Source organism: Apis mellifera, linkage group LG11, assembly GCF_003254395.2.
Source record: "Apis mellifera strain DH4 linkage group LG11, Amel_HAv3.1, whole genome shotgun sequence".
In the NCBI taxonomy this organism is placed as follows: domain Eukaryota; kingdom Metazoa; phylum Arthropoda; class Insecta; order Hymenoptera; family Apidae; genus Apis; species Apis mellifera.
The window spans coordinates 11610305-11638029 of NC_037648.1; the positions used below are offsets into that span (position 1 = coordinate 11610305).

Genomic DNA, 27725 nt, shown 5'->3' on the forward strand with positions numbered 1-27725 from the left:
ATTACTTCAGCTTGCTTTTTTTAACCACCGGCGAGGGAAGCATTACTATGAAAATGAAACGTGGAATATATGTATATATATTTTTCTGTCACGAAAGAAAGAAAGAAAAGAATTTTCTCTTTCACGATTTTCAAATCGTGAGAGGAAGAAAGATCTGAAGAAAAAAAAAAATAATAATCTTATCGTAAAGACCGATTCTTCTCAAGTTTTTCTTGAGAAGATTCTCTCAAAATTTCTCAAGAACGTATTTCACGTATTATTTCATCTAAAAGTTATGAGATACGACGAGATAAGAGGACGACTTCTGGAAAGGAATTGTGGGGATACAAGACGACAAATTTCACGCTATTCACGCTCGAGAAATTGTCAAAAAGATATGTCAAACGAGGTCGAAGGAAGAATCGACGGGATGATGGATCTTTCCTGAATTTTTTTCGAATTTTCATCGAGGACAAAAGGATACGTTTCTCGCAAAGAGAAAGGCGAGAAATGATACTCGAAAACGAAGGAAGGATACCATATCGTAAATAGAGTTTCAACCGGTTGGAAATGGCGTGAAATAGCCGTCGAAGGATATATAACCAGAAATAGAGAATAGGTGGTGTTACATCGACGATTCGATTGTTGATGCAAATTGTTGCAAGCGAACAACGAATAAACAAAATTATCTCGAATGGAAAATTAATACAGTTTGCGATCTTTCCTATTCTTTGTGCGTTCTTCATATTTAACAACGATGTCACACACAATTCGATTTCCAATTAATTTGAAAATGTATTTTGAAAGAATTCATCTATCAATGTGCGAAGATATTTTATAACTATTTGTATTTTTCCACTGATTCTGATCTTGAAATTATAGCAGAAAATCAAGGAGAATGTCGTTTAATCAAAAAATTGAATTTTTTTTAGTTTATTCAACAACTAAAAGTTTCTTAAATATAGATAGAATTTATTTCGCTTTGAATCACTAGAAAATATCCAAAGGACATCAGATTTATACTCTGCATAAAAACAATCTAGCTATCACACTAATTACACAAATTGCACAAATTTCTACGAGTATCAGATAATCAGTTAGGATAATATTTACACACGATATTCCTCTTTTCTCTCTCTATTGCACGTTGTATAATAAGTATAAAAAAAAAGAAAGAAAAGAAAAGAAATAGAATTTACCATGAAGTTGCAGTTAGAGAATAAAGCGTTACAATGGTGATAGGGGTTAGTAGATCGTGGCCAATTCTGAAACGAGGTCGTGGGTTTAACATTGTATCAGAGACCTTCGCGAGCGAAGCCCTTTTCGGAATTATGGCGGCCAGAGATAGCCAACTACGGGAAGGGGATGAACCTCTAAACTAAATTTTCAAAGAAAATATATCATTTTCTTGGGTGGATGGATAATCCGCCCAAATTACGCCCCTACGTTAATTCATTGTTCACGACTTTGAGAGAGGATATTAAAAGATCCGATAAACAGTAGCTCGTAATAATCTAGATGAGACGTTAACTTGAAAGCGTCGGGGGCTCGTAATATCCTGGAAATTACGAGTTTCGACTCTTCTTCAACTCGAATTTGCACGCCAAGTTTCCCGTAACTTTCCCAGTTACATATAAATTCAAACTTTCCCGTTATGGTTAGCCAATATTCCCGTGTTTCGTAATCGAGGATTTAACTTTTGACTCGATTCAACCACTGAGATGAGCCAATGAACGCGGGACTTTAATGAGCAAGTAAAATCATCTAATTTCTCCACTTCTCGTAATATTTTATCATTGACTCGATGATTATAACGTAATCGGTATACATACAACGTAATTTTTTAACTTTATTAATTAAAATTATATTGGGTTGGCAACTAAGTAATTGCGGATTTTTTTTAGAAAATCAAAGACAATTTTTCCACGGAACTAAATAACTTTATTCTGTAATGTGTTGCCCATTTTGATGAATGACCTTTTGCCATCTTTCAGGCAGCATCATAATCCCATGTTCATAAAACTTCTGGTTTTTATTAGCAAAAATCTGAATCAGGTACGATTTGATATCATCATCGTTATTGAAATTTTTATCATTCAAGGAGTTTTGTAAAGATCGAAACAAAAAGTAATCAGATGGTGCAAGGTCAGGACTATATGGTGGATGTGGCAAAACATCCCAACCAAGCTCCAATAATTTTTGCCAAGTGACCAAATATGTGTGTGGCCTTGCATCGTCATGATGAAATACAACACCTTTTCGATTTGTCAATTCGGACCACTTTTCTTCAACTGCATTGTTTAATTTCGTTAGTTGTTCAATGTAGACAATAGAATTGATCGTTCAGTTGGGTGGTAAGAGTTCAAAATAGACAATTCCTTTGTAATCCCACCAAAGTGATAACAAAATCTTTTTTTGATGAATACCAAAATTTTGATTTTGATGTTGTTTGAGCTGGTTCACGTGGCCTGCTCCACCATCTTTTCTGCTTGATATTGTTATAAACAATCCATTTTTCATCGCCAGTTATCAGTCGTTTTAAAAATGGATCATTTTCATTACATTCTTTAGCAAATCGCAGCTGTTAATACGTTGCGTTAAATGCTTTTCTTTCAGTTCGTGAGGAATCCATGTATCGAGTTTTTGAACATAGCCAAGTTGTTTTAAGTGGTTTTCAATGCATGTATGCGATACATGAAGCTTCTCTGCAATCTCACGAGTTGTACTGTGACGATCCGAATCGATTATTGCTTCGATTAGGTCGTCGTCAACTTCAACTGGACGACCAGAGCGTTTTTCGTCTTTGAGTGAAAAATCATCAGAACGAAATTTGTCAAACCAATTTTGACACTGCCGTTCTTTTAAGGCTTCGTCGCCATAAACAGCACATAATTTTTTGTGAGCTTGCGATGCGTTTCTCCCTTTGCGAAAATAAAAAAGCAAAATATGACGATAATGTTCCTTTTGATTTTCCATTTTTCAACGAACGCCAAACGAAAACTACGCAACCGATCAAAAAACTTTTTTTACCGATTGACAGTTGAATTGCCAACTATCAAATAACAAAATGTGTTTTACATTTGGACTATGCCAGCAAACTTAAAAATTCAACTAAAATCATCTATGAGTGAAATCCGCAATTACTTAGTTGCCAACCCAATATATCTTAAAATCCCACGATCATCCTACGCTCCACGCGTTCAATAAAAATGTATTAAAAATTATTTATTATTTATCTTACGAAGGATGTCGACACTCAGAACAAAAATAAAAAAAGAAACAAGAGACGGGAAAAGAAATATTTGTCTTACCTTGACACGCTCCTCGCCAGATGGAGCGCCGAAGAAGGGGCCAACGAGTCTCTACGATCGCAGCGACACCTGTGCTGGTGGGAAGGCTGCCGGCTCCTGTAACCCACGGTAGCTATGATCGTTTGCTGCACTTGCTGCGCTTGCGGCTGCGGCTGCGGCGGCTGCGGCTGTGGTTGCTGCGCCTCGCCGTCGAGCCTGCAATATAGCTCGATGTCCGGTACCGATCTCGTGGCCGGATCCTCGGTGGTGCCGCTCTCCTCGGAGCCGCCGAGCCCCGAGACGGACAATTGTGGCGAGGCAACCAAAAAGGTTGCTCGATCCTGTCGCGTGAGCACCGGCTTGCCCTGAGACGCCGCGGCAACAACGACCGGCGGGGGTGGCGCCCTGCTCAGCAGGGCGGCCGTCTCCTCGCTCGAGCCGTAATCGGTACCGTTCCCACCCTCTTGCGAGCCCACATTCCCGTTCGTGTTCATCTTGCGCCCGGCTTCCTTTCTGTCGCGTCACGTGGCCATCTCCTGCAACAACCAACCGCGAACCGTCTCAGGATAGATTCTCTTACGTCGCTCCATTTTCGATCGCGCGAGGGAATTGCTTGGAAAGTGATGTCGGTGATGGATGGGCAGGGAAAAGTTAAAGGGGAAAGAGATGGATCTTCTTTTATTTATTAGAGACACGGGTGTCCCATTTTTTGGAATTTTTTGCGCGATGAATGATAGGTTTGATCATTGATCACGATAGTTTTTAATTTCGTATACTTTGTTTAAAGTTTGTAAACGAAAGGAGCTGAGATATGAAAGTTTTTTATAACCTAATTTTATTTATAATAAATGAGTAAGGATTTATCGAGGAAAGATTGAAATAATATGTGTGAAGAGGATAAATTTATAAGATTAAATCAAAATGAGTTACTTTCCGCATTACTTTTCACGCTATGTGCACGCAATGTGGTTGAAAATAATTCGTTTTCACCTGCATTGATTTCCTGTCTATTGAAAACCGACGTCTTACGCGGATTGAAAATCTTTGCCAAATTCAGAGGAAATCCAAGGATCGACGTTACCAAATTTCCAAGCCACGTGTGAATATCGATTTTCAACATGGATGAGCGAAGCCGCTGTGCAAGGGTACGTAAATACCCTTCGAGTATCGACAACCGATTGAACGTGTCGTTGGCTTCAAACGAAACGGTCCTTGACTCTTCGAGACTCGCCCCGTCGTGAAATTCGTCATTTTCGCTCCCTCGTTCACTCGCTCGCGCAGAGATTTATCCGCGTTGTCACTCACGTTCTCAATGCAGTTCCTCCTCGAAAACGTTAAAACTCACAAGTCCGGGCTTACTCGATTTCTCGTTAAACACGACGGTTTAAACTCTGGTAACTGTAACGGAATTACAAGCGTGAATAAAAACCTCATGTTATTTAAGTTTTATGTTAATAATCCGAATATCCAGTTATTCTTTCATTCGACGCAAAATTGAAAATTTTTTTAATCCCCCTGTTTGAAAAGATTTTCACCGTTGTCGCGTCTTAATTCCCTCGAATTAAAATTTTCAAATTTTAGAATTAATTAAATTGAATAAAAGATTTTAAGTGACAATAACGATAAGAGTTTTATTCTCGAATCGTATATATTTTTCCGTTCAAAATTTTATTCATTAAAATTCTCTCGATAGAATCCTACAATCCTTGTTTTCAGCCAGCTCTATATTATTAAAATTCTCCACGTTGTCTCTCGTTGTGTTCTTTTTTCTTCCTTCTTCGTCAAATTTCGTTATTAAAAATTTTCAAAAAAATTTTAATTTCGAAACGTAGCATAAATAATAAGAAACCAGATTATATCCTATTGTTCTTGCGGAACCGAAATTGAAAATTCTACGGGCGTATTAAAAGAGCGTTTTCGAGAGAAGAAAAGAAGAGTTAAAATTTCATCAACATGCAGCATGGGCTGCGGGATCGAATCATGGAAATGAAATTCGGGTTTCCCTTCAATTCGGAGAACGTAAATGAGGAATAATGGATGGAACCAGAAATAGTCTGGGTTCTTTTCTCTTTTTTTTTTTTTTCCTTTTCGTCCATCAGTCTCTGAAAAAACTGCGAGCTATTTCGCAATGGCCGCAGAGATGCAACCGCAATTTGTACAGATGTCGATTGCCGACCGCGCGCAAATTCGAACGTGATAGATTTGAAGAAAAATGAAATTGACCGATTCCCTTCGCATTTTCGCATTTTCAAGAAATATTAACGAGAATTATATTTTTCATCGAGAAAAATACTTGGATGCTAACTAGGTGTAACATCACACTTGAGCCGCGTTTAATCTGCCCTTGAATTAATTTTAATATCAGATACAAGGGGATATGGCGTGAAATGATTATTCTTGTAAAAATCGAGAAAGTGAAAATGAAAGTGAGAAATACACGTGTAAATTAAATAATCATTTAATTGATTGTAAAAATTATTCAATTATGAAAGTTGTTTCAAAGTGTTGTTATTTAATTTCGTGAAACAAACTTGAACTATATTCCAGATGCTGATAAAATTTTTTTAATTCCATGGATGTATATCAATTCCATCGTTTAATCTATTGCAAAACGACTTCTCGACTCCTTCCATCGAAGAAAAATATTGTTTTCATAAAAAAAATCTACGTAATTTGTACTTTGAACAAACTTCATTCATTCCATTTAAGAATCTTCAAGTTATTTTTCTTTTCCTTTGCACAGTATTCCAATATTTTAATGACTTTTATTCTCACGTAACTCACAATAATATTAATTTCCATTCTAATGGGATATTCTGTTGAAAATGTAAAAAATTTCTTTTGTACAAAAATATAAATTAAACGCTTTCTCTATTTATACTCCCCTATATCGATATCAATTCTCACTTTACGCTATTAATCGCGTTGAAATTTGGACAGCTTATCTCGAAAATCGCTTCTATATATTTTCTGTGTTTAACGGGGCACGTTGAAAACGTAAGACCGTTTCGAATCTTGGCCGATAGCGTCGCCAAAAACCTCGAGCAAGCATGAATAAACGTTTCCATCTTCCGTGCATGGATTTTATATAGATCTAGATAGCCGATCTAGATAGATCCAATAATTAAACAGGTTTCCGGCCTTTCGTGCCAAAATGTCATGAATCTCTGAACCTTCGAACTTTTCGCTCGTTCTATAGCTTTCCACGAGCTTAAACAATCGTCGCATTTATGCTGAAAAATATTCCTAGTATTTATTTAGTGAACAAATATTTTGCGGAGAAATTCAATTAATTTTTAATGAAAATTTATATAACGAACGAAGGAATCTTTTCGACGGGGATGAAATTTAGTATTCTTTCTATACAATTTTGTGAGAACGCTAAAGTGTATTTTGATAAATGAAAATTAATACAATTCTAGAAAAATAATTCCAGCGTTAAAAAATTAAAGAAGAAAAACGAATTGAAAGTTTTGTAAGAATGATTTATTTTAAATTTAACGCGCGTATTTTTATCATCAAATTTTACTCACAACAAATATTAGAATATACCTTCGTATATCTATATATATATACATATGGAAAGAGAGCAGCTTAAAGAACAAGCTTTTAGCAAAAAAAAAAAAAAAAAAATACGTAAAAAAAAAACTCTCGTTGTATTTGCACTTACACGATGCAACGGCAAATGCGTGGTAAGTTCGTAAGCACCTCTTCCGACGCATTTCCATTTCATCCTCGAAGAAAGTTATTTTCCTAGTGGATGAAAGAGTGCGCGACGAGTATGGACGAGTAAACGTCTTCAATCCTTCCAAATGAACGCGAAATCCCTTCACCCTTGACAGCTTTAAAATACGGATACAGCCCTTCTCCTCCTCCCTCGCGGATAATAAATTAAAATTTAATGGAGACGCGGTGGGTAATAAAAGACGAAAGGGAAGGAAAGTGGATGGTGCGAAATTGCCTCCACGAAATCCACGAATTTAGGCAAGTACCGAACAACACACGAACACGAAAATAATTAGGAAAACACGGGAGAATGTGCTTCTACAGCGAGAGAAAAAAAACGTGTATGAAAAAACACGTACCTTTTTCTTTTCGAGGGCGACATGATTGCAGAATAATTTCCATTTTTATTTTTATAGAGTTTATTTTTCTGCAACTTACGGGAAGAATAATTTACTAACTTGGATCTAAGTAAATAAGTTGAAAAAGATTGAAATTAAAAATTAAAAATTAAACAAATTGAATTATTTCTTCGATAAATAAAATTTACATCTTCACGAGAGACATATTTCAAAAATATACAAATTTCTCGAATTCATTCTAAAGGATTGAATTCAACTTTTGAAAAAGGAATTTTTTTATTTTTCAATCGATATTCTTTCTTTGCAACGGTATATCCACGGTGTTTCCACAATAATCAAATCAAATCCCCAACAAACGCGCAACAGAAAAAAAAACAGATACTGCATGTGCAAATAAAATCGAACTCTCACGCGTCCTCCCCGCCCTTTTTTTTTTTTTTTTTTTTTCTTTCTAGCAAAACTCGCCGCAAGGGGTTAAAGTTAATCCTCGATGTATGCATTTTATACAGCCAATATCCATGCCTTCCTGCAGCAATGGAAACGAAAGACCGACCAATCAAACGATATGATACTCGCGAGATGTCTAACTCATAAATATCTACACAACCAAACACGAACTCCACAACGAGCCCTTGAATACACGAACAACGACTTGAGGCTTCTTCTATAAAATTCGAATCCCTTCACAACTATGGGGGATGTAAAGTGATTTTGAACGATAGTAAAACTGCGCGAATTTCTTCCTCCCTCCGGAAGAAATCCATGAAATCCATTCTCCATTTGAGGTATATTATCTCGACGAAGATAGAAACTTTGTAACGAGGTTTTTTTTCACTTATGTCGTTATTTGTTTCACTTGTTAATTGGAATTTCGTTTCGACCAAAATTCAATAGAATATCGTACAATTATTGCTCGTTAATTGGTAAAAATTCTGTACAAATTCGAGATTCTGTTGGAGAACTAATTTCATCGCGTCGAAAAGAATTTTGCATAAATTAACCCGTGGCTTGAGTTTCTTTTTGAATAACGATTAATCTTTTCTTAGACACCGACTTTTTGTCCCTCGAAAAATACTCTTAAATATTTATTAATGTGTGAGAAAAAATGGAATAAATAATTCGTAACAGATATTATTTACATACATTTACATGCATTAGAAATACGTTATTAAGCAACAAATTTTTCAACGTATATATAAAATTTAGAAAATTTAATACTGGATAAATGAATTTTTGAAAAATTCTAAATTATTTCTCTCTTATTCGAGAATCAATAATATCAATAATCACTTTTTGTTAGATCAAACAAATAAATTAAATATATTTTCTTTTCGAGTAATTAACCATTAATCTACGATATAACTAAATTCACTTATTTTCCTTTTCTACTTCTTTAGACTTAGAAATATACAACTACTGCAGAGAAGAAAAAAATCGAAGAAAATCGTCCCATACCAATTAAACTTCTTAAAACTCCCCAACCAAGCTTATCATAGACTCAAAAATTTCCCTTTTTATCCATAAATTTCATAAATATCGAAACCGTGCCGATATTCAAATCCTACATTCTTGACAACTATTAACCTATGATATAACTAAATTCACCTCACTTATTTTTTTTTTTCTACGTTTCTTTAGAAATGTACAACTACTGCATAGAGAAGAAAAAAATCGAAGAAAATCGTCCCATACCAATTAAACTTCTTAAAACTCCCCAACCAATTCTATCATAGACTCAAAAATTTCCCCTTTTATCCGTAAATATCGAAACCGTGCCAATATTCAAATCCTACATTCTCGACAACCATTAACCCTATAACTAAATTCACCTCACTTATTTTTCTTTTTCTACGTTTCTTTAGACTTAGAAATGTACAACTACTGCATAGAGAAGGAAAAAATCGTCCCATACCAATTAAACTTCTTAAAACTCTCCAACCAACCTTATCGTAGACTCAAAAATTTTCCTTTTTACCCATAAATTCCATAAATATCGAAACCGTGCTGATATTCAAATCCTACATTCCCTAAAAAAAAAAAATTCCTTCGAAATTCTCCGCTTTCCGTGAAAAGCGGAGAAAAAGCGGAAAGAGAGAAAGGCGCGTTCTCCTCCATCGAAACATACTTTACATCCTTTTCTTACCTCCGCGTTATCGGTCCGCGAGAAAGAATAGAAGAAGCCCCGCATTCGCGTTTGCGATCTTGTTCGCCTTTTATCCCGGAATACACAGAACTGGTAGCAGTCCCGTGGAGACAGTTCCTCTGTTTATAATATTATACACAAATACGAAGCCGTACGCATTAGGAACAACGTCGAAACCGTGTCGATCTCTCGTGTTTACCCTCGACACGGTCGAGCGAAAATAGGTTTCCGTATATTTACGCGAGTGTATATATTATTAATTCCATTTCTTTGAAGAGGATTTCGATGAATGAGTTTTAGTTTGATAAATACGTAAACATCGTCGAAGCTGAGAAACGATCATCGTATGGTAATTTAAAAGATAAAAATACACGTACAGTATTATACATTTTGGCAACGCGTGGCCAATGCATCGTTGCTTCTTCTTTTGAGAAAAAGAGATAATCGTTATTATCCATTTGATTCACAGAATATTCTCTTCGAGCGGAAGAGATTCGGTCCTTTACATTTCGAATGGAATGAATTTGGATGGTGGAAGGTCAAAGGTCTCTCTGGGAGAAAAGGGTAGGGTTCGATATTGCTTTCGTCGTTAAAGGATGTTGAGCGACGAACAATGGGAGCTTGTATCGAATAACATTTAACATTTAAAGATCGACTGTCAAATTTCGAAATTTTGCATCCTGTTTGCATACATTAAATCCACTATTTTTCCTTCCTTTCTTATTATTACTTTCATCTAACACGAGGAGAAAAGGAAATCTAAAATTTGAAAAAAATATATGAAATATTATTATAATAATAAAATATTATTCAAGTAAGCGAAAATCTCCTTCTTCTTCATCAATTCCACCATCTGACCCGTCCATCATCATTTATATCCATAGCATTTAGTTCCATCAAACCCCCTCCGCAGACCGATGTGCCGAAGCGTGTGTTCCGCGACCGATGAGCCAGAGAAGTGAGAAATTAATCGCTGAAACGGGTCGATTTAATTCGCCTTGAAGCCCAGAAGTATTCTTGGATGGTCCTTCTCCGAGGCATTATGGAATTGGGACATGTAAACGCGAAGGACAGGCGGCAGCGGCGCACTTGGATGTCGTGTTTGAAGCCGTCTCGTTCGCCCGCCTCGTCTATTAATTAGAAAGGACGGCCTTCGAGGTTTTCGAGCATCTTCGAGAGACGTTGATTCGCGATTTACTTCTTTGCTGTTGATTTATCGACACTCGCTTACCCAACTCTTCAAAATCTCGCACGTTCTTATGTTCATCCTTGATCGATGCTATTATTCCGATTAAGCTTGGAGAATCGTTTCATCGATTATTAAATTATTTGTAAAACGTTTTTATTGTAATATTTATGGAATCATCGAGAGAAATTGTAGAAATTGCAGCATTTGAAATTGAAAATATTCGAAAATTTGTTGAATTGTTTCAATTAATAATTCAATAATATTTCTAATTAATTAAACGCAACAAGAAAACGTCGAGGAAATTTTAAAACTTGAACTTTGAAATCGATAAGAAATACCTGGTGGATTCTCTGAATGGAAAAAAAAAAAAAAGAAATAAAAAATTTCTTGACCCTGATTCGCAAAAATTCTGTCATCGGTGTAGGTTGTTAAAAAAAAGGGAAAAAAGGAAAAAAAGAAAAAGCCGCGTGCGCAGTTAATGAGCACTTTTCACCGAGTTTCAGCTCGTTGCCGCTCGTTGCTCTAATTAGGTACCATTGACACCGCTCAAACGTGTTGCATCCTCGATGAAGATAAAGGTTCGATAACTCGGCGTCAAGTCTACAACTCTTGGCATCCCTATTTAGTTAAGGGTGAGAAATCGAAGCGAGTTTGGTGTTCGAAAGGTTGTGCATTAAACAGGACTTACTTGTGTAAACTTGTGTAAACTTCCAAGAAACTTCGTGAACCATGATGAAGATCGCTATTAACGTAGACGATGCTCGTGCACCTGTCGCGACAAGATTGATATACAGATAAATTATACCCGTGGCGATCGACTTATTACCGTCGAATTTCGATTTCAGAAGACAATGAGATTCGATTAACCTCGCTCCACGGATTATAATTAATTTCGATGAAACGATAGAGAAGAAAAATTGTTTTACTAACGCCATCCTACAAGATGACAAAGATACACTTAATGATGTCTTCTTTGAACGTGTCGCTCAATATTTGTGAATATTGGTGAGAAAAATATAAATCCCTTTCTCTTCCTCTGTGTATATATATTATAGAAAACTCGTCGATGAAAAATCGAAACGAATGATATTTTCAATGTTTGATTGAAAACACAGAGTCGTGAAAGTTAAATCTTCTTTCCTTTAAAAAAAGACGAAAATGTAAAAAAATGTGTTCACGAGCAGATACAACTTATCCTAAGTGAATTATATTCAATGATCGTTCGTAACTTGCGACAAAGAAGGATCTCCGTGGGATTTTCAAAAGAATATTCCACCGACGAATCATCTCACTCGATATTTTTCCAAGGGAAGAAACTTAATTCCATCGAGTTTATCAGTATTTCCGGTACACCCTTGTCAGACTTGTCAAAAAGGTGATCCGAGAAACGGGGGAAATCCGTGCTCCTCAAGACGAGAAAATCTCAACGTCTCGGAAGTAAATCCTTTCATACGGTTGCCAATGAAGGAGGGTTGAGACGAGGGCGCGACGAAGGGTTGCCGGTTGGAAACAGAGGAGGGTGGATAACGATGGGATACGATCGTGTCTAGCAGTCTCGGATGTAAGACGGTGGAATTTCATCGTCGATAACGTGTGTTTCGTGAGCGCACACTGTTTCGTGCCTCTCGCTTTCGACCCTCTTCCTCGCGAATCTGAAACGACATTTCCACCGATTAGAGATAGAATCGTCGCGTTTCTCGCTTGTTCGTCGAATATCGAATCAAATTCCTCGCTCAACACTCGTATTTTCCATTTCTCCTACTCTTGTTCATATATATTGTTTTCCATTTCGAGTTCGATAATTCAGTTACCTTGGAATTGAAAAGAAATAGAATTTGTACATTTTTAATTCTCAATTTTGAATCGATTTTTTCTTTATCTCTCGAAGAAACGAACGTTAAATATTATTGATTAATTAAAAAGATTTCATCTTGTTCGTTCATTTTCTTTTAAATCGATACTCAGAGTTCGATGTATTCAAATTCACGCATCTATCTTGTAGCCCGATTAAATCGATCGAAGGAACACGACAGAGCACGAGCAATGAAAAATTGGATCGCGGGGTCGCGGCGTGAATCGATATCCTTCGATGGATCAACCACCACGTGGCTATAAACGTACCGGCGGAAAAAGAGGGAATAAAAAAAAAAAAATAAATGATGGACACATGCTTTATTCAGATTCGATCCGAAGTGTACGCAAGGCCGCGCAACTATATAACCGGTGCAATCTATCTACGTTCACTCGAAACTCGATTACCGCGAAACGCTTCCGAAACGAAATCGAATCGAGCTAACCCTAACTGCGTGCAACGCCGTTCTGCACGGATATACTCGTTGAAATGTCAACGGAGAGACGACAAAGGGGGAGGGGGATGCTGGAAAAATCTCGAGAAATCTGCCTACCAGATTTACCCGCGATCGATTTTCCTAAGGAAATTCTCGCGAGAAATTCTTTCGAATTATGCGATCTGTTTTGAATTTAAATCTACGATTAAATTTGGTGTACGCGTGTTTGCAATTTTTAAACGAATTTATCTGTAAAGCATTGGCGAAATACGTGGCTATTGTACTTTCGTTTGATGATTTGAAAATTTATTCGTCGGAAGAAAGTTGCTACGACGATAAATTATTCGTTCTTTTTGGAAACTATTTATCAATTGATAACATTAACGAACTAAAAGTTAAAAGTTTTATATGTAATATAATATTATAATTCAATCAATATTGTTTCTTGATTAGTTTTACCAAAGCAAAGAAAGGAAACACGATTTATTCATTCTCCAAAAAAATCAATCATAATTACTTAATCCATCTTAACAAGTCAACGATAGTGACTATCTCCAACGAGAAAATCCCTCTTCTTTTCACTTCCTCCAACGATTGGAGAATGCTCCTCCATCAATTTCATCGAGTTGACCAATCACTGCAATCGAACACGAATTAACTCCTTAACGAAGTTGAAGGAAAGATTTTTAATTCTCGAATTCGAAAAGATATTATCCTCCGTTTCTTACACCATTTCTTACATATAATGGAAATATTCCATTAACGATACGCGGATTCTCAGAATCGGAAACGAGCCCATTTCTCGCCCTCCAAGCTTTCGCTAGGAGGTTGTTACTCGCCAATTTGCGGTAGTTTCCCGTTGTGTTTACACGTTTGATGACGCGTCGACAGAGCGAGGCCTTAACGAGCCGACAATATGGCGACGAGCCGCGTTTCCGGAATATTTGGTTGTTATGATTTATCGATCGTTCCTCGAGGAGATCACCGCGGATTAATTAGAACGGTTCTAATTAAAGCTCGATCCAAGCTCGTTGTTGCTTGGAAATCCACTCCACTCGCCTTGCCAATAAAATTTCGTGAAAGATCGCCTGATAAATGATTCAGTTCGACGTTTCGAATTCCGTTTCAACCCTTTACCCTAGCACCCTTGAAAATTTGATTTGCTTTGAGCGAGTATAATATTTGTTATTCTCTGTTAAGGGATTAGAAATTTAAGGTATATCTGAATACAATGATATTTGGCGATTGAATAGTTTAAAGGATAGTTGAATTGATTTTAACTTCATCTGTTTTTGCAACGATTCTTCAAAAGTGTTGGTTTGGATTTAGAATTTAGGATGATTTAGGATGTATTCCGTCAGGATTAAGATCCAAGAAGGATGGAACTGACTGTTTACAATCTATTTATCTCTTCTCGTGGAGTTTTGGTCAACGATCCAGAAACGGTGACCTAAAAAATATAATATAAAACGAAGCACAAAATAAAGTACGAGGGTTTATTTCTTCCGTGTCCTATTCCCCTTTCACCCTTTATATTTATATTACGTCCAATTCAAAAACGAACGTATAATCACGAAGTTATAATTAACTCGCACTCACCTATACGTTAGAAGTTCATAGATTAATTTATACAAGAAACGAAACATGGCAAGAATAAATTTATGTATAAATACAAAAGTTTCGATAGTAGTACAAGTAGTTTGGGAATAAATTCGATTTACGAGATCGGAAAGTTGAATGCGACTATGGAATTTCGGTGATAAAACAGAATGTTTTCGAATGTTTTCCGAAAAATTGTACAACGCGCACAACGGTTCTGATAGTCCAACTACTATCAAACGTATCGTATATTTTAACTTCTATTGCTTTTGTAACATAAATAACCATATTCACCGCACGTATAAATTGTCCAAAATTTCCTTGAGACAACACTCTTCTCCAATGTATATGTACAGATTAAAATACACGAAAATATACCAGAATCACATATTCACACACGCACGATCAGATATCAATCACCAAACCAACATCGCACGCTCTCGCTGCGTAATTTTCAATATTTTTCTAAATCCTTGCACCCGTCTCTCAACCGAAGACAAACGTTTTAATAAGAATAATATGACGAGCAAATATTTTCGCACGTCAAAACTCTCTCTCTCTCCAGAGATCGTGACAACAACATCCTGGAAAATGGAAATCTCTCGCACACCTAATATCGCGTTCCGTGTAATCATCGGTTCATTCAAATCATATTTCCAGCGATAACAGTCTCGTCCAACCATCTCCTTTCTTCCAACGTCGAGGAAATGTCGTGGACGAAACACGTTTACGCGGGTCTAATAGCGCGATCGATATACCACTCTTACGTTTCTGACTTACGTAATATTGCACGACGACGATCGTGGATACGCGTCTGTCTCATCACGCAGGCAATGGAGGCACGTCGAATGGATATTCGAGACCGTTCGAACGAGAAAGTTCGTTGGCGATGGGCGAACAACGACGAATGTTTCGTAACGATAACCTTTCCGCGTGGCGAATAAGGGAATAGAGAAGCTTGTGTGTTCCACAGACGTTGGTAGTGGAAGAAATTAATTTGTAACGATTGTTTTTATTTCGTTTCAACTCGTAAACAAACATATCGAAATATGACTGAGAAATTATGGAAGTGAAGAATAAGTATTCTTGAGAGTGAAAAATATTGGAGTAAAATTTGAATTTGAAAGCAATTTTTTTGTATTTTGCGAAATTGAAAATTGGAAAGATACTGGAACGAATTAAAAAATTTTATATTTCCTTTAGAAATGGATGGAAGACAACTGGGATTAAAATTCAATCGAAACATTTTGTATCTCCTTATGAGATTAAATTTTAATTGATGAAAAATCGAAAGTGGTATAAAATAAAGGCAATATCGAAGGCTGAAGTTCGTCTGCGTAAAAAGAGAAACATATTCTAAACGCAAAAAAGGAACTGGTGACGAGGTCACGAATGTTTTAATGAAACATTCCATTTGCTGGAATTGTAAGTTCTATATTCACGCCTCTATCAAAGATGTTCCCTGTCTTTTCTTTTTTTTATTTTTTTCGAGCTTCGTGATCGTGGATTCGTGTGGAAAATCGACACGAATTTTTGAACGAGTATTTTATTTCGTGGAAACACAAAGTTTGAATAAATATTTAGACTTTCTCTTCTACCAGAATTCTACTGCAATTTGGTAAAATGATAGAGTTCGAATCGAAATGATTAGAAGGGGAAACAATAATGCGACAGTTGCATGGATTCGTAAATCACGGATGGAACGTGCTTGGATCGCAATTTTTCTACGATAACCAGGTGGAATTTCGAGTTAATGGGCGCTCACGGATTGGTGGAATTCGCTTTGATTAACGAGCATCTGTATCGAGAGCGCGAGGAACCAGATTAATACGCTCTAATACCACAAATCAATGACCACAATCGCTGCGAATTTCTCTTTCATTTTTTCCTAATTAATTAATTTATTCGAGTTTCGATATTTTTGTTCCAATAACAAGCACGAAAATATTAATTTCAGAGCTGATAATCGAGATACAGATTACACAACTTGTCCTCACTCACTCATCCTCTCCAATCTCAATATCTTATTAATTAAAAAATTTCATCCACTCGAAAACCGAAAAATTCTATATATAATTTACTTCTGATTATCTGATTATTTTCATCGAAGAAAAAAACCACTTTTCATTCACAGAGTTTTTCAACCTCGAAAGAGCAAATATCCCGCCAGAGAATAAACTTGCAATTGTGCAAAACGCGCCATCCTTTCTCTCTCAATCAATTAATCGAGCAAGAAAATCGAAGCTGCCAAGATTTCTCCTAATTCGAATTAATATTCCTCCGCCAGAGAATAAACTTGCAATTGTGCAAAACGCGCCACTCTTTCTCTCTCGATCGATTAATCGAGCAAGAAAATCAAAGCTGCCAAGATTTCTCCTAATTCGAATTAATATTCCTTCCTTCTTAAGGGTAGAGGAATTTCAAAAAGCGGAAGCGGAAACGGGCGAGGACGGATCGATGGACGTGGAGAGGAGCATCCGTTGGCAGGACAACCCCCGGTAATAAGTGTCCATTAACTTAATTAAGCGATATAGGGAGCGGGAGGGAAGGCTGGCAGTCACCTGTGCTTCCCACCCCTTCGCGACATCGGGTGGGAACCCGGCCAAAGCGGATTGCGTCGTAAATTGCGCCCTCGCGAAGGTTCATCGATCCTTCCTTCCTTCCTTCGGGTTGCGCCGATAACTTGGCCGAGAAATTGCGCGAAAGAAAGTTCGCGGTGAACGAACGGGAAACGACCGTCCACTTTTTCTCACGCCATATCCCCTTCCCGTTTAATCGATGTTTATATCGAGGGAGGAACTCCCTCGGATCTCCACCTCGAGCTCCTACGATTCATCGAAGAAATATATTTCGCTTTTCTAATTTCGCTTGTTGAACCGCGGTTATACTTAAATTGTTGTTTTTTTGAGGAAAGGGAAGGATTGATGGAAAGTAAAATTGACGAATAAAACGAGTAGTAAAGGGATTAATTGGTATTCTGATAGTCTTGAAATCTTTTGGTATTGAATATAATTTAAATATTTTTGGATATTTTTGGTGAACTTTCACTTTTTGAATGTTCAAAAAAGAATTGATTCTTGTTTCATTTCTCATCGTTCCGATTCCATAGTTATTTGTATAGTTTCCCTTTGCATTTTGATTCATCTTGGAATAATCGAGAATTCGTAAATATCATAAATCGAATAAATATTTTTCCACTATTCATTCCCTCCACTTTTAGAAAATACAGAAAAATGAAAAGATTCAGAATTTTGGAATTCCTACACTCTCGTTTGTCTATTCTCGTCTGTTACAAAAAAATTATGATTAAGAACAGCCGGGAGGCAAAATAAAATATTCTCTTTACTTTATTTATCACAACACTGCTTCCATAAAATTCTTTATATTCATAAATATAACAGACTTATCCTGAAATAAATCTACGCTTCTTCCATATTCCTATTCTTCGACGAACAACTTTTCAACTTATCAGATTATTTTATCAATTTTATTTATAAACTCAATTAATCCCCAGTTATCCAACGTACAAAGGATATCTCTATTTTCGAACATTCCTGCTCGAGCGCCATTTCGTTAAGCATGCGAGGGGGAGGGGGGGAAGGTTAATTTCGAAATTTCCCGTCTCCTCTATTTTTCAATTCCATTTCCCACTCCCGCCCGTCCATTTTCATTAAGAATCGTCTCGTTTAATATCCGAGCGTATAATCCAGCCTTGTATAACGCCAATATCGGTCGATGTCGCCTAAAATACACGGCGGCGACCGATCTTAATCGAGTTAACGTCTGTCAAGCGGCATGTGGGATCATTTGGCAAGAAACGGATGTGCATAATGCAATGTGACTTCGGTTATGATGCGCCCCGATCATTTTCGACGGCTCGACTCAATTCCAGACGCGTTCCCAATTAATCGAAAACACAATGACGAGCTGTCTGTCCACCGTTCAAGCCACCGATACGTACGCCAAGTTTCGAGTCGAAACGGTATCCGGGTAACTATTGTTATTCATGAATTCCATGCTCGAAATTTCTTGCTTAATTTCCTTGTCCCGTCCACATCATTACTGTGTAAATAACTCGATAATGCTGTTTAATCACGATTATCGATAATGGGGAAATGAAACATCTAAATTTTATGGAACGTAGAACATTGATGAGGAATTTTAAGATTAAGGAGATATCATGGAGATAGTTTTGATAGAGGATTTATTTTTAGAAATAAGATAAATGAGATTCGAACATACATCTTTGGGGAGTTAATTCCATTATTATTCCTTTCGATTTGTTTTATTAAATATTTGAATATTTGTTAAAAGTGATTCAAGACTTTTAGTTATTTATTAATTAATTTGTGTCGAGTAAAACCAGATGAAAATAAAATCGTCTCTCTACTTTAATTAATATATTTAAAAAGTCTCAATCATATTTGCATAACAATTTTCATGTATAATCGATCCTCCAATATTCTTAAAGATTGATTAATGAAACAAGTTTTTTACAAATTATTTGTAAATTGTTTATATTGTAATAACTATATAGATCCATCCTTGCTATTAGTCGTTAAAAAATTCGACAGATGTCGCATAAGTACGAAAATAGAACAAGAAGGATAGAAATTAAAAAATCTATCATTCCATCTACTCGAAAATACGGATCTTCACAGGAAAACGATATCGTTACGTTTCGACCGACATATCTCGAGCCAAGATTCGTTCGGCCATCGTTTATCGTTGTTTTCAAAACTCCTTTGCCTCGGTATCGTACACAAAGGAGAAAGGATTTCCTTTTTGTTCTCTCTGGCCGAGAAGGGAGAATGCAATCGAATCCTCGAATCGATCATCCGTACATTATACACCGGAAATCGTGCACCGAGACGAAATTCACGTCCGGCGGTGATTTCGCGACTTTCTTTTATCCATGGCCCTCGCTACGATCACTCTCTTGAAATTATACGAAAGAGGGAGAGGGATGGAGAACGAAGTCATCGAGGGACAACCAATTTTCGAGTGCCGTGCGTTTTTCAATTTGCATAATGTTTCTTCTTTTCGAGACATTCCACTGGATGTAAGTCGTGTTCTTCCCTTCTTGTGTATGTGTGTGTGCATGCAATTTTTGTAATTAATTTGTGGAGATATATTTTATCAAAGATAAGATATTTTTAAAAATTCTCGATCGAGCTGTGATTATTTTATATCAAAATCACGAAATAATTTTCAAGATTCAATTCTCATAATTTAAAATTTCTAAGATTATTCGACATAGAAATATACAAGAAATAAATAAAAAAAATAGTTCAAGAAAATATAGATTTTAGAGAATTTAATAGATCGTGAACTGTATATAATTTTTGCATGTAATAATCATTTTCTAAAACGAAATTATTATTATTCTAGTATAACAGAGGCTCAACAGTGAAGTTACTGCGTATTTGAAACTCGATATTAACTCGATCGTTAACAACAGATCTCCGTTTAATTTTAACAGCAAATTCAGAAGCTTCTGACCATTTACTTCCGATTAATATTACAAACATAACCAAGAATTAACCCAATCGATCTCCTAAACCAACCCAATATCTATCAATGTTTCACAAACAATACTCCGCTCCTTTCCAAATCGGATCAAATCATCCACCACGCCAATTGCATCCAAAATTCCTGTTTCTCTCTACGAGTAACAATTAACGGGAGAATTATTATTATTAATTACACTTCTAAAATTCCCTTTCAGAGAGTATTTCGCGATTTCTAAACTTCGTGCCAATCCCTGCCCAGACGGCCAACCACTCGTCTCGCGAGTTACATTGTGTACAACTTCTCGAGAAAATCGAGCCGAGACTCCATGTCGAGGCTGGCGAAAAAGGGGAGGAAATGGAGGAAGAGGCAGGGGAAAGAAGGTTGGAACACGAGACGAGTGCCACTCCCGTCGTGAGTAACTAGGAATCCCTCTTTCTCTTCTTCGACTAACAATTTCGTCTCCAGTATCGGTCCCCTGATCGTATTGTTGGCCAACACCCCTTCCTCCCTCCCCACACGTAATTGCATTGCGATGTTATTCTTATTTATTATGAGTCAGAGTGGCTGTGGTTGATTCCAGTGCAGAAGGGGACGATCGAAAATTTTCTGATCGATTCTTTGTCGAGAGTGGTCAATACTGGAGTGTGTGTATTGTAACGTAAGAAAAATTGCATGAATTGAGGGATACTTGTAGTTTGTATTAAATGCCTCTTTAATTGTTTCATAGTGTAATTTCAATCACGATCGAAAATGATTTTATTTTATTTTAATGAAAATATATTTTCTGTCGAGGAGATTTATTTATTTTCAAAATAAATCTTGATCGAAGCAATAATTAATTTCTATTTCTTTTCATTTTTTTCGTTATCTTGTTCTTTAGATTCCAATTATCGTCTGTTAAAATTATTGGACGTCGTTTGATCGAGCTATAACGAAGGATGAGAAATATAATATCTTTCGAGTAATCGGAGAGTTGCTTTAGGATTTGGAAAAGAAATCGATTGATGGAATTGGGGATAAAAGAGGCGGATATTTCATTATCTCAGCTTTAGTCACGTGATACAAGATAGTCCGATTATTTTCCTAGAAATATCTCCCTGCGAACAGGAAATTAAGAATAATGAGTTTCCATTAAATTATTAAGGAATTTGATGTATTAAATATTCCACTTGTGTTTAATAAATAAAATCTAGTAAAAACTTGACGTGCATTGATTTTAAACTTTTTTCTTTTTCTTTTATCAAAAAAATTTTCATTCTCCAGTCTATGCTTGTGAAGTTAATGCTGCGCATGAATCTTTTGACGCAATGAAATAAAAAAATACATCTCCTAGTCGACTAAATATATGTATAAAATTATTTAATTCATTCTCCTATTGTTTTCGAATGTATTTCAAACGAATGAAAATTATCTCGACACGGTTCACTGATCGATAAAGTGTTTGTAGCACGTTGCCTTCGCTAGTAATCGATCGGGGTAACCGCAGGACGTTGCGGAATTTTATTTCTGTTCGACTAGGGTGTCAAGAAGAAAAAATGAAAAAAAAAGAAAAAAATAATAGAAGAAAAAAAGCGTGTTTTTGATATTGGCAAGAGGATTGCAAAGACATTTGAATTATAAAGAAATTATCCGAAATTTGATTCGTCGATTTTTGGAATCTAGGGATCCCTAGATTTAGATTTTATACGTTTTAAGTCAATTGTGGATTCCTGCATTGATAAATCGATTTGAGTTAATAAGTTTCGACTTACTTCACGATTCTAGAACGCGTTCAAGTTCCTCAAAGATCGAATCATCTACAAAGTAGCCTCTCTTCGAAGAGCTTTAGTGGTCCTCTTTGTTGTGGACAATGGTGCACTTGATTGGCCCGATCCTTTGATTTCAGTAATTTCAACAGGGAAAACTCTACTTAATCGTAACTTCCAAACACTTCCATTGGATCACAAAATCATTTTCCATTCTAATTTTTTATTCGCAAAAATTTCTGTTAACAATTTTTAATATTAAAATATAAAAGAATTGGATCAATTATTAAGTCAATGATTAAATTCAATTCATTCAACTAGGATTAATAAATTTGTTATGCAAATTCCATAAATCCAGACGAATCTATTAATCTATTAATCATTTCGAATGAAATAATTATTCCTAGTTTTCCATATAAATATTTCATTATATATCAAAGAAAAGAATATTTAGTTACGATATTCTATATCCACGTGATCCAATTGATCCTTTTCCTTACAAATCAACACCTCGATGCCTCGATCATCTCTTCATCAATGCCAAATCGAACGGATCGAGAAACATTGTTCCGTCCAACAGGAAAATGACAGATGCAAATTCGAAATGGGATTACGCGTCGATGTAAATTTTGAATAAAATCGTTTCAAAATTGGAGAAGGGAGTAGCGTCGTGAGCCAAGTGTAAATTGCTTTCAAGTGCGGGGTCCATGGGAGGCCCTGAGCTCGTTAGCGCGCAAATTAACCACGCATTTCGAAATCGTGACACGCCGCCGCGCTCTTTGAAACGCGATAACATCAGAATCCCGAACAACGTGTGGAAAGTCGGGACAACTTGATCCTGACTGATACTCGAGCGTCTATCCACGCGAGAAACCCGATACACACACACATACACGCGCCTATATATATATATATATACACATAACATGGTTAAACAAAATATTGGATAGCTTAACCTTGCCTATATCCCTTCCATCTATCGAACCTGGCGTTCCACGATGAAATTCTAATGACCCTCTCGACCCGTTTCGATCCCCGCCCGATTTTTTTCAATCCAATATCAGTTATCAACTCAGAGCCTCGATATCCATTTCTAGATTAAAACTACCAAATATCCCCCCCGGGAATTTGAAAAGCAACTTGAAAACGATCACGATCGTACGCGCCACTTTATTATCCGTGTTTTAAAAATTTGATGTTTCTCTCTGCACGCGGAGCGTCTCGTTTTCGATTCAACGACGATTCATTCGTCGTTTTGTTTGCAACGAGCCTGGTTTTCTTTTCAAATGATTTAAAAAAAAAAAGAGAGAAAATACCGGAGATAGATTTCGCGAAATCTATACTTGGAAATCGTATATATTTCGTCATCGTATTTTTTTTATTTCAATACTCGTGTTTTCAAGCGCGTAAAAATAAATGGAAAAATATGCAAATACACTTTTGCAATCATTATAATTCAACCGTGTAATGCGCACGAGAAGTATCTGGAATACGGCGACATCATTGGGAACGCGTAAAGAAAGTTGGAATAAAAATTTTTCAATTCCATACGACGTGTCTGATGCCAAGGACAAATTTATAACACGAGCATCTTTTACTGCAACGCTATAATACGCGTGTCTCTAGATATATATATATAACAGAGATCGTTACACCATGAGGCAGGGACGTGAATTTAATGCAAGACGAGGCGACCCAACGAGACATATCCCTGAAAGATGGATCCCCGAGACAGCAGGAAATCTCATTAAGCGTCACGTAAAATTAATTGAACAACTTGAGGGCCGTTTCAATGGCGAAACAAAGCAAACACACCCTGATACAGATTATATCTAAAAACGGTCCTTCCATCCGTGGAAATCGTTGCACTCGATTTATTATCTTCAAAAATTATTTAAATGAGTTTACCGTGGTCCTCGACGTTCCGATAAAATTGAATTCAAACAAAGCGAAAGAAAAAAAAAGAAAGGATCTCGAAAATTTTTATGGAAACGAATGTATTTCGACGATACATCGAAGATCTCTAGCTAGTTTTCGAGATTATTTTTATCTCTTGGTAACTCGGACGTGAGTAATCAGACTCATGGATATATAGATCCTTTCATTTTGGGAAAAACATTCTCGAGGAGAAGAGAAAATATTTTGAGAATGTGAATCGAGAAGCGAAGAATCTTTAGATAATAGTCGATGAGCGAATAAGTTGAGTTGATACGTGAACAAATAATGAAAGATGAGGAAGAATGAAGAGAAAATTTTCGAAATGCATTGGTGAATTTTGTTGCCATTTCGCTTCCACTGTCCATCTTCGTTAAAGATCTCCGTGGTCTCAAAGAGTTTCCATACTTTCGGGACTCTCAGTTTGCGAAGGACAAGTTTTAATCGGTTGTTTCTACGGAATTAATCGTCATCTCTTTGCCTAGCTAACGATGTTCACCTGGTTCGTTTTTAACGGCAGGCAATTTATTCATCGAGTTTCGAAAATGTTAAAGAGTAACCAAATTTCTTTGCACAGAAATGTTTAATGATGTCTCGAAGACGCATCTTCTAAACAACATCTAGAGAAAGACTCGATTAAATTTTTCACAAATTACATTTTGCTCGCCAAAAATATATAATTAAATTTTTCTAATACGAAAGATTATTGAAAAAAATCCAAACGAAATTGGATCAAGATCGAATGAAAAATTGCTCTCAAGGCAATTAAAATTAAAAAATCGTAAACCTTTCAGATTCACAATGAAACGAGCGTTTCGAGTGTCTTAATGCCTGCCGTCCTCCTATGTTTCCTAGCTTCTTTGACAAGCAATATATTACGACAACAATAATAATCAAATATTAACGCAAAGCAACCAGAAATATAACAATATCGAGGCTCGAGTTTTCGAGCCAATAACGATATGAAAATAAACTCGCCTCCGTACGAAATACATCGTCACCCGGCTCGTCGGTATAGGCGGCTATTACAGTAACTCCATTCAAAATACAGTTTCCAATATTTATAAAACGGGAACAGAGGGTTTTCAGAGGCCGTTCAATCGGCCGGCCCATTCATTCCCTCGAATTTCTCAACATTGTATTCTCCAAGTGTTCACCTCGTTTGTTTTTTTGGCTCGAGTTCAACCTCGATCCGATTATTTCCCCGAATTTATCGTTTTTCCGTTCAGGACAGATACAATGTACAATTTATCGTCGAATTCGTCGTAATAATGGTTCTTGAACTTGGCTGGATCCGACCACGGATTCTCAGAAATGTTTCGTTGGAGCGACGAGGTTAACTGAACGCGTCTCGTGGAGAAATCGATCGGAATGGAACTCGTCACACCACGAGTATGCAAGCGGCACATCAACTTTATTGACTAATTAATGTCTAGGATTTCCTTGCCATCGTGTATGCCATGCTGTCTCGCTAGAGTGATGCGCGCGTCGATAATTTCGTAATATAATGCATGTATACGATTATATTATATTCCATAGTTTATACATTTATAAGGAAAAAGAAATTTCCAAAATTTCAATTCATTTGGAATGAATCACATACTCGGTCGAGCATCCATTCTCGTAACGAAAGAAGAAATGCAAACTTTGAAACGGCTGTCCCATAACCGTTATGTAAATTGAAGCGTCGATACCGAATCGAGTCGACATTATCCAGTAAAAGTCATTAAAATAAAAAATAGAAATTTCTTTTTCAAATCTATTATACCAAATTACACTCGTTCAACTATTTATCACTATTATTTTAAGATTCTTTCCATTCGAAGAAAAAAAACGAATCCATGAATCAATATAATTCCAAAGAATTCGTGGATTAAGTAAAATAAAAATAAATATTGATTATATCTCTGAAATATATATTACGAATCGTATCATGTCTCAGAAGGGAAAAAATCCGAGTAAGAAGAAAGATATTATTCCATTATTGGAACGATAATAAGATCGAAGCGAAAGTTCGATTCGTAGCAAAAAAAAAAAAAAAAAGAAGACAATTCTCGCGCGAGAGCAGGGCACAAGAGATCGCTTACGTGCAATCTCATCGAGAGAACGCCATAAAGCAGCATTGTTTACCTCACGTATCCGTTCGCGGTGCAATATCCATCGGTTAACTCAGCCTTTCGCGAACATTTGCTTTTACGACACCCGAACGTTCTCTCCCCGGGCTTTTATAAATAGGGGAGAGGGATGAAATTTCTGAGAATGCTTTATCATACGCGATCCCGGCCTCGCGTATAAAAATAGACCGCCTCTCTCTCTCTCTCTCTTTGTCGGCTGCGTGCCACTTGTACGCGGTGTGATAGCATTACCCTGGTCGGATCTGTGCACAGGAAAAGAGCAGTCGTTGCGCGAATGAACGACCGAGATCGCGTTTCCCCGTTTCGAGTCCCCTTACCAAGATACGCAACGTTTCCCTGATAAACGGAACTCAACTTCTCTTAGAATCTTATTTTTTCCCTTCCTGTTTTATCTGTATTTATTCATTTATTCCGGATAATAATTTCGATCGATTGAAATTTATTTTTCAACGACGAAATTTTTAGTTAGAAAGGTGTAAGGGGAGAAAGAGTGTACGTATTCGATGTGCTCTGAAAATGTAACAATTTTTTCTGGAAGCCCAGTTAATCGTGGGATTCGTGTGATAGATGATTCGGTACAGGTGGCATGGAAACATGGTACTTTTGCATCGAGCATCGAATGTTCTAAACGTGTTTCACTTTATTACTTTCTTCTTTATTATTTCCAACATCAATTAAAATTGAATACAAATAGTAGACGTTAATTTCATGATAAGATAATATGCTATATTTCGGATAAGTTGTTAGTAAAATTCATGGAGAGAAAAAAAGAAAATCTATATTTGAGGGATTAAAGAATAATTTCATTCGCGTTCAACGATTTTTACGATCATCACTAGCTATGAATGTCTAAAAATAATTCAATTTTCTCAATCTGAAAGTTATATATATAAAAGTTATATATAGCATGCAAAACAAACTTTTTACACGTTTCAACCACGAGGGATGTTTAAAATGTCAATCCTGGTGAAACGAGGCGAGTGTCTCACCTTCTGGAATATCCAGAACAACATCTGTCACGTGGACAAGTCCGAGGGATCTGGAGTAGAAACTAGGAAAGGCCGAGCAAACGAGCTTCTCGCCCATAAATACCGCGAAAACCCACTTTTGAGACAAATATCTCATCCGCGTAATTTTTATTAATGGACAAGTCTTTTCAGAGCACACACACATACACACACGTACACGTACACACATTCGCGAGGAAGGAAACTTATCATCCGCCTTGTTTCTCTCGCCTTGAGTGCATCTAGGACTGCGTCGAAACCTGGGTCAACGATGGGTCCACTGATCAAAGGGAAGAAAATAATAGAGATTACTTTTTTAATTTCTAATTTCTTAAGGATTCATGAGATTTCTCGAAATTGTAAATCATATTCGTGATATGTATATTGATCGAAATTAATTTTTAATATAATAAAAAATATAATCTTGAGAAAAAAAAGAATCAAAAGCAATTAACGATGATAACAGGGTTTCCAACGATTGGCCTCTCTTGATCTATCCAACTTGCGAAAATTTTGAACAGATTTTTTTGAACACCTTCCATAAAAGATTCTAAACATTTTCGCGAAGGTTTTGATGTGGATCAAAGGGAATGTCTCTGGAGGGTGAAAATCTAGGTCGGTGAAAATCTGAATTACGATCCATTGGTCAAATTCTTCCTTTTCCCCGCATCTACCTCCTCTGATCTCCTTCCTTAGCTTCTTTCACCTCTTCGTTTCCTTTTTTTCTTTTCCCTCTTTCCCTTTTTTTTTCTTTCTTTCTTTCTTTCTTTCTTTCTTCAGTGGTTGAGAACACGGGGGGGGGAGAGGGATATCGCC

At 36.5% G+C, this 27725-nt stretch overlaps 1 protein-coding gene across 3 annotated transcripts in view; it reads right to left on the reverse strand.

Moving 5' to 3' along the window:
* Positions 1–27725, reverse strand: part of LOC410317 (small conductance calcium-activated potassium channel protein) — a 228054-nt gene that overhangs the window by 159665 nt on the left and 40664 nt on the right. For 2 of the 3 annotated variants that reach the window (XM_006566310.3, XM_393798.7), the window contains exon 2: positions 3291–3805. In XM_006566310.3, coding sequence (XP_006566373.1) covers positions 3291–3763 — 473 coding nt within the window. In that variant the 5' untranslated portion in view covers positions 3764–3805. Of the gene's footprint in view, positions 1–3290; positions 3806–27725 lie in introns of those variants that run through there. The other variant, XM_016914843.2, reaches the window with a different exon arrangement.